The sequence below is a fragment of the Bison bison genome, unplaced genomic scaffold (assembly GCF_000754665.1).
Source record: "Bison bison bison isolate TAMUID 2011002044 unplaced genomic scaffold, Bison_UMD1.0 scf7180017864167, whole genome shotgun sequence".
NCBI lineage: Eukaryota > Metazoa > Chordata > Mammalia > Artiodactyla > Bovidae > Bison > Bison bison.
Genome location: NW_011494739.1, coordinates 7,738,677 through 7,746,866, shown reverse-complemented (window position 1 = coordinate 7,746,866; position 8,190 = coordinate 7,738,677). Strand labels below are relative to the sequence as shown.

The 8,190-nt window shown below is 59.3% G+C and overlaps 1 protein-coding gene across 2 annotated transcripts in view; it reads left to right on the top strand.

The window, feature by feature from the left end:
* Nucleotides 1-5,891, top strand: part of GATA5 (GATA binding protein 5) — a 9,593-nt gene extending 3,702 nt beyond the window's left edge. Inside the window, exons 3-6 of one of the 2 annotated variants that reach the window (XM_010841875.1) lie at nucleotides 3,687-3,812; nucleotides 4,293-4,380; nucleotides 4,666-4,793; nucleotides 5,115-5,891. In XM_010841875.1, the coding sequence (XP_010840177.1) occupies nucleotides 3,687-3,812; nucleotides 4,293-4,380; nucleotides 4,666-4,793; nucleotides 5,115-5,270 (498 nt within the window). In that variant the 3' untranslated portion in view covers nucleotides 5,271-5,891. The remainder of the gene's footprint in view (nucleotides 1-3,686; nucleotides 3,813-4,292; nucleotides 4,381-4,665; nucleotides 4,794-5,114) is intronic. The other variant, XM_010841877.1, reaches the window with a different exon arrangement.
* Nucleotides 5,892-8,190: the final 2,299 nt, after the last annotated feature.

Sequence of the window (8,190 nt, the reverse complement as noted above, 5' to 3'; positions counted from 1 at the left end):
ATCTATGGTGGGGGAATCCCTGCACGTCTGCTTGTCTCCCTGAGGCCTCAGGGCCTGGAAGGTGGGCAGCCTGCTTGCCCTGACTCCAGGCCCACATGGACCTGAATGTAAAGCATGGCCAGGAAGTGTTTGCCGAGCGGTGCTGAGGTTCAGGGCATCCTCATGGCCCCACTACTCCCCGTATCTCCCTGAGCAGGCTCCTGGGGGGCTCTTCTCACTGGCTGCAGGGTGCCTACCTGTCCCTCAGGGTGGCCCCACCGCTCACCGGGTGGCCGGTCCTTGCAGAGCTAGGCTCCATGTGAAAACCCCAAGATTCTCAGAGTCCTGAGGCCAGAGCCCAGCCCATGTGCTTCTGGCCAAGGAGGTGCTGGGCTGGTCACCCCAGCCTTGCCCCCACTCTGGGGTCTCACTCTCCCTGGAGTGTGAGCAGAAGTGATGGCCCAGGAGGGCCCTCTCCAGGAAGAGCTGGTCCCACCCTCCTTTAAATAATTCCAAACGTCCTAGAAGCTTGTCACCAAGAATACAGGAATGTGATGATGACAAGTGTGCGTCGCCCCCTCCTAGCAGGAGCCCCTGGCTGTTCTACCCTTTGCCTCCTGTGTGTATCCTGGGCCGCAGGGTGGGGCTTACACCTTTGACCCAAGGCTTCGGTCAGTGAAGACGAGTAGAGGGGTTTGTTGCAGTGGCTCTGCTGATGTGTGCCTGTGGCCAGGGTCTCTGTGAGTGCCCCTCGGCCTGGCCTGACCTCTGAACATCGGAGCCCAGAAGCCAGACTCTGAGGACAGCAGGCCTGTGAGCCTAAGGCTGGTTCTGGCCCAGCTCCAGGACGTGGCTGTGCCACGGACAGCCCAGCTTCCTTGGAACACTCACCAGCTCCGGGTGAGCCTTCCTGCACAGCAAACCTGGCACATGCTGCCCCAAGTGCGGGGACGGGGATCCCACGTCCATCAGGCTAAGTGTCCCCAGGTCTCCCCACCAGGAGCACGCGGAGGACCTGTTTGAAATGGCCGCGTCTTTGCTGCTCCACCACCTGCAGCCTTTACTTTCCCAGCACCCTCTCCAGAGCCCCTCATCCCTTCTAGCCCCCCACCTGGCTCCAGCTGCCTCCTACCCTCATTCCTCTGGATGCCTAGATCCTTGTGGAACCTGGCACTCAGGCCAGCTCTGCCCCTGGCTTTGAAGTTCCACTTCTTTTGAAAAGAACCGACTGAAAGAGAAAAAGAAAACGCAGCCTGGAGAGGCCCAGCGATTAGGGGGCCCTGAGAGTGGCCAGGCCTGGCCGCCTGGCCTGGCCGTGAGCGCGGAAGGACAGAGGGAGGCTCCGGGTGTCCGCAGATGGCCCCGGGGCTGTGGCCACTGGGTTTGATCAGCCGAGGGAGGAGGTTCTGTCCACCCTGGGACCACCCCTGTGCCCTGGCCACTCGTCTGAGCTTCAGTTCCCCACCCCCCATAAGATGCAGGCACCGAGGGAATGGAAAAAGATAAATCAGCAAGCACTTTGGAGAATTCTGTCAAGGTCGTTCTTTTTACCCATTTTCTTGATTTTAGTCTGATTTCCAGTTTATGGATTTTAATCTAAGGTCACTGGAGAAATGTTCAAACGTGACTTTTGGGTTTCACTGCACCCTCGGGGTCCAGGCGGTGGGTTCACACGACCTGAGGCTGTGTCCTGTGTACACTCGGTCCACCGAGGAAGTTTCTACCCACCACCATGTGAGGTGGTGTGCGTAGTTCTGCTGCTTCCTAGATGTGTGGGCGACTCTGGGGGACACGTGGGGGCGTGTGTGTCTGCAGTGGTGCCCACGTGTGTGCAGCTGTGTGGTGTGCTGTTGAAAACAGTGCTGGCACGAAGGCCTTGCGTGGGTCTCTTTACACCCTTGCGATAGTGTTCCTATAGGAAGGATTTTAGCAGGAAGTGGCCAGGCAGCCCAGGAGACAGCACTCCTGTGACTCCTGAGTTTCAGTGATGCTAACTTTTTTTTTTTTTGGAATGTGGGATGGCAGTGTGAACTCTAAGGGGGAAAAAATTGGTAAGAGCCCCTGAGGGTCCCAGCTGGTTTGGAGGCGAGGGGCCTCAAGCCATGGTCCTCCTGGTCTGAAGGCACAGCAGGAGTAAGGGACCATGATGTAGCCCGGGAAGGTGGGTCAGAGTGACCAGACTGATTACTAAATGCACGGTTAGGTGTGAATTTCACACAAGCAACAAATAGCATTTTAAATGTGTCCCAAATATTGCATAGAGCGTACTTACAGAAAATATTTACTGTTTATCTGAAATTCAATTCTAACTGGGCATCCTGTTTGCGTGTTTGTTTGTTCAATCTAGGAACCTTGGGGAAGTCCCAAGACCTCCTCCCACCTTAAGAAGATGAATGAACTGGGGGCTCAGGAGATTCTGGACCGGGGCAGGCAGCAGGGATGGGAGGAGATGCTGCCTCATGTGGGACAGTGGGCTCTGGGGGGGTGGCACGCCTTCATGTGGGCATAGCTCCCTGCAGCCGAGAGGCAGATGGAAGGGAGGAAAGGGGGCAGGGAGGAGGGAGACTCGAGTAGTGTCCAGTAAAAGCAGCTGCTCTCTAGACAAGGTCAGGATATGGTTGCCAGCTCTCCAGGGTGGTGTCAGTCTGGGGGCCACTTGACTGGGGGGCTGGGGTTCCTGTTCAGGGCCGTGTCCCACCATCTGCCCCAGGGCTGTGGCCACCACTGCCCTTCCACTTCTGCTGGGCCCGGGCCAGCCACCAGCTCTCTGCACTCCAACCAGGGCGCAGGTCCACCCCTAGGCCCCTGGGGAGACCACTGGTGGTGCCTGCCAGGCTGGACGTCAGGCCCCACACAGCTGTGGCCTGGAGGCTGCCGGCCAGAGGGTGGGGTCTCCCCAGCCAGGCCAGGAGCTCCCGCCCTGCCCTCCGTCTGGAGCCTCCTAGGCCTCATCCCTTCCCTGTCTTGTGGCCCTTGTGCCCCAGATCCCAAGGCAGAGTCCTGCCCTGGAGATCAGAGGCCAGGCCTCAGACTAAACAGAGCGGATTCCCTGGGGCCTCTGACAGCTGCCCAACCTGGGGAGGGAGGAGAGGAGGCTTTTCCAGGTCTGCGTTTTCTTAGAAATGATTGGTGGGGGGTCTCCAGACAGGCCCCACTCTCCCTCCTGGGCCAGTGAGCAGCAAGGGCAGGTGTGGACACCCGCTGCCCACTGTCCGGTGCAAGCAGTTAAGCTGAGCATGTGCTCAGAGCCCCAAGTCTTCGGAGGCAGGCCCCCTGAATGTTCAGTCTGGGGCCTGACCCGAGGGGGCCCTGTGGCCCCTAGGGGTGCTGTTTCACCACAGAAATACAGAGTGAAGGCCCAGCATTGGTTAAAAAGAGGCCACAATGGAAACCCAGCAGCCTGTATGTCCTGCACTCCTCATAAGATCCTGACCCCACAGTGGATCTAGGCAGGTCTGCTGTCACCCCAATTTTATTGATAGGCAAGCTGAGGCCCAGAAGGGTGAAGTGATCTGTCCCAGGGCTCCTGGGAGCTAGGTCAAAGCTCCTGCCCACAAGGAATCCTGGGCTGCCTCAGGACCTTAGCACCCAAAGGCCTCTCACCCAGCCCCTTGCATACCCAACCCCATAGCTGGTCAGCCCTGAGCCCAGTGTCCATCCTCCCACTCGGCTGCACCTGCCACACTCACCCAGCCTCCCATCCACAGTCCTCCTCCCGCCGGGCCGGCCTCTGCTGCACCAACTGCCACACCACCACCACCACCCTCTGGCGGCGCAACGTGGACGGCGAGCCAGTGTGCAACGCCTGCGGGCTCTACATGAAGCTGCATGGGGTGAGCAGGGCCAGGGGCTGCCGGCGCAAGTGGGCCCCCTGGCCTGAGATGGGGCTGAGGAACCGGGCAGGGTGTCGATCAGGCAGGACCTGGGCTGAGTGGATACACACCTGTACACATGTGGCCCCACTGCCCATACCATGCACACACACGTTACTGTTAGATTGATGGTACAGACAGGCTCTCAGAAACCATAGCTTCACTGCAGCTTCCCTGCAGCCATTCAGCTAGGACAGAGGCTAGACACCTCCAGGGCTCTTCTGGACCCCCACAGCCCCCAGTCCTGGGAGGCTGGGGTTGGACAGGCTTCGCCCCGCCCTGCCTGGAGGAAAGCACTGAGCCTGGGGCATAGCAACTCCCCAAACAGGGCTGCAGCAGTGACTGGCTCTGCAGGGCTGAGATCTGGGCAGATGGCCGTGCAAGAGGCCACGGGGGTGACCGCAGACAGTAACTAGCCATCCACCACTGCCACCCTGCCAGGTACCGCGGCCCCTGGCGATGAAGAAAGAGAGCATCCAGACACGAAAACGGAAGCCGAAGAACATTGCCAAGACCAAGGGCTCCTCAGGTGCGGGGTCCAGGGCTGGGGGAGGCCTCCCATGGGGCCCACGTTTTCCTGTGGAATCACTCTGGGTGCCTCACATTCCACCAGTAGAGATTCACATGTTTGGTGCAAGCATCATCTTCCTGAAGTACAAGTCCCTGCCACTGCCCTGGCTGGGAAAGGGGCTGGGGTGGCCTGAGTTCATGGCGTGGGGCAGGGGCTCTGGTGGAGGAGGCCACCCCCACCCCCACTCCATGTTACCAAATCTACAGTGTCTATAAATGCCCCATCTTCCCCCACCCCCGCCAGGGTCTTCAGGGCACACCACAGCCTCCCCACAAGCCTCTGTCCCTGACCCAGAGGTTTCAGCAGCCACTTTGAAGCCCGAGCCCAGCCTGGCATCCCCTTCATGCCCTGGGCCCAGTGTCACCTCCCAGGTAAGGAGGACGGGGTGGGTGGGGTGCACAGAGCTGGTTCCCAGGCATTTCCAGGAGGAACCCTGGCATCTCGGCCAGGTCAGAGCCCCCACGGTCCCCTCCTAGAAACTTGGGGCTGGACACACAGCTGGCCGATGGAGCCGGGGGGTGCCCTGTGGCCGACGCTGACTGAGAGCCCTTCCGAGGGTATCACATCATTCCTCACAAGGAGTACCCACACCATTCCAGGAGCTGAGGAAGCCCTCCTGTCAAAGGGCTCCCACTCTCAGGTGGGCCAGCCAGCTGTTCCCAAGGCTCACATATGGCCCGTCCTCCCTGCAGGGCTCTGCACAGGTGGATGGCCCCCTGGCCCCCAGCCACTTGGAGTTCAAGTTCGAGCCTGAGGACTTTGCTTTGCCTTCTGCAGCTCTGGGCCAGCAGGCTGGCCTTGGCGGGGCCCTGCGCCAGGAGGCCTGGTGTGCACTTGCCTTAGCCTAGGTACCTGGGCACCCCATGGACCCACCTTGCTGCCTCTTTACTCCAACACAAAAAGAGACTTCCAGGCCTGCTGCCAGAAGAGACTGGAGCCAGCTGGACCTGGAGGTGCTGGGTGTCCCTCAGAGCGGCAGCCGCAGCCTTCTGTGTAGATGGGAGGAGGGCTCAAGCCCCCTCCCTGGGCAGCAAGGAACCTTCAAGTGGTGTGCGAGGCTCTGGCTGACCCAGAGCTCCCAGCCCCCACTTGAATTCTGTCGTCAACGCTTGTCATCATCATGTTTACAGGTGGTAGCAGCAGGACAAAACCCACCTTCCTGCTGTAAAACCAAGATCACAGGTGACAAAACTGAGGCCAGGCAGCAGCGGGGGATGAGGGGGCCGCCAGACACGGGGCTTCCCCGGCCTCCCTCAGGCTGCCCACTCCCCATGTTTGATGGATAGAGACACGGCATGGAGACCTTGCCCCTCCTTGGACCATTGGACAGCCAGGGACAGACGGGCAGGTTGGGCACTACCAGGACGCCACCCAAGGGGCCGATCACATTGTAATCATCGTGGACCCGTATTTATTTGTATGGTTTTCCCCAGACGGGGCAGTAAAGAGCCTTCCTTGTTCTGACTGAATCTGTGGCTATATTGTGACCATTTTGTACGTCAAGGTGCCTGGGACCCCCATTCTGACCCATAGGGGCACTCTCAGGGCTGATGGTGGGGTGACCACAGGTCCTGGCTCATCTGGGTCTGTCCCAGCAGCATCACCAATAACACCCCCTTTCACTTACAAAGCCATCCCCCACCCTAAGGCTGGATGACAAATTAGCTGTTGTGCTGGGTAGAGGCACCTCTGCCCAAGGAGCTGACAATGGCTCACAGCCTGACGCCAGAGGCAGCAGAGAGTGGGGCCCCCTGCAGAAGGGCCACTCCATCTCTCCCATCCTGCAGCTGCCCTTCACCAGCAAGACTTTCTGATTTTTCCATGGAAGCCAGAAACTGGGCTTTCTTTTTTATAACGTAAAATCTTCCAACTGAAAGCTTTTGCCTCCAACTCCCAATTTAATTCCGAAATCTTAAGTTTTGTAAACCATCTAGAACAGCCACTGTTGCACCATCCTATGTAAAAACGTCTCCTTCATATTTAAGAACACTCATCCTTCCTGAACGTGTCCCTTCATCCTGAGTCTGTACCCCAAGATTCAACCAGCTGCGCCTCCATGTGACCTTGTCTTTTTTTTTTTTTAAAGTACAAACGACACCATCAGAAAACATGTAACATAGAAACTTGATTTTGCTCTCCTCTCCCCATCACCAGTGGGTTCTGGGCCTCACCCCTGCCTGCCGGGATCCATTCAGGTCGTTTCTCCTTCCAGAAACATGTCACCAGGGACCGGGCTGCGGGACCTCACTGGCCATCCTGGGTCTTGCCAGGGGCTCCTAAGGACTGGACGAGGCCCCTGAACACCGGGCGCCTTTGAGGTTGCCACCAGCACAAGGGTGGGACACTGGGTGGAGCAACCCAGGGACCGCACTTTGAGAAGTCACCACTTGGAGGTCAGGCGGACTCCAGTGGAGTCCCTGTCCCTATCCTGGCCTGGGGCTCTAGGGGAGGGGGAGGGGCAGCAAACGTCCCCCTGCAGAGGGAAGGAGTGATGCAGAAGGAGGAGGCGGCGGGGAGTACCCGGTGAGGACCGTGTGGCAGTGCCTCCACTTCGGTGGTCGTGGTGGGAGCGGCTCTCCTCCAGTGAGCACCACACCCTGTGTGGACCAGCGAGTCTCCGAGTCCTCCCTCCGAAGGGGAGGCGCCGGTCCCTTTCTCCCCCACGAGAGACAAGCACCTGAAAAGTGGCAGGCGGCTCCCAGAGGACACAGGGCGCGGGGACCCTGCAGGGCAGGGCGCTGAGCAAGCTGAGCAGCCTTCCTGGAGGTGCCAGCAGCTCAGTGAGCAGAGCGCGAGAGGGAGGAGGGGGCTGAACGCCCCACCCAGGAAGAGAGGTCCTGAGAAGGAGTGTTTGGCAAAGAGGAAGGAAGAGGCCATCTCTTCCTCTTTTTCATCATTTTTAAGGACGAGCCTGGGATGGGGGAGGCTGAGCCCCCACCTCTGGACGTGAGGAGCTTCAGGGAAGAGCATCTCAGTTTAAGCCTTTCTCCCCAGCCTCTCTTCAGGACCCGGAAGCTGTCAGGACCAGAGCCTGAATATAGCCGCCTGGCACCCCACTTCCTGCAGCCCTTCCTCCCGCCTGCCGGCCCCGCGGCTCTGCCTGGCCGGCCATAAACAACCGGATGAGCCGAGGAGGCTGGCAGGCGTGGGCAGCCCCAGGCCGCTTATCAGACGACAGGACGGAAAGAAAGGCCACTTCATCTGTGCTCCCTGCCGCCCGCACCTCATTTCCCACGTCTTTCAAACTAGAGCAGCATCCAGGGAGCCTGGGTGGAGGGGGCCACAGCTCCTCCAGCCAGGGAAGCTCCCTCCATCCATGGGAAATGTCCACTGAGCCCTGCTGCGCTCTGTCCTGGGTACCTGGGGAAGGGAGATCAGACTGGGTGGGAAAGCTGGAAAACTGGGGGCATGGCATAGAAACAGGGAGACCCAGGGGCACTGTGCTTTTTGATCCAGAAAAAGCATTTTCAGAGCACCCTTCTCCCCACTTAAAGCTCTTAACCTGTTGCCTCACTCGAGACGCAGAACAGAGAGGCTGACAGCATCCCAGGGCAGTGTGGAAGCAGAGCAGCTCCTCCCCTCAGCCTGGATGGACATCCCAAGGAGGATGTCAGGGTGGTGATCCCCAGTACCCTGCTTTCCCCAGTCTTGATGCCATCGGTCAGCAGTATATCCCCTGCCCACGGCAGTATATCCCCTGCACACAGCAGGCACATGTTCATCCTGTGGGCCCTTTAGTTGGGCCATCGCCACCACACAAGCCGCCTG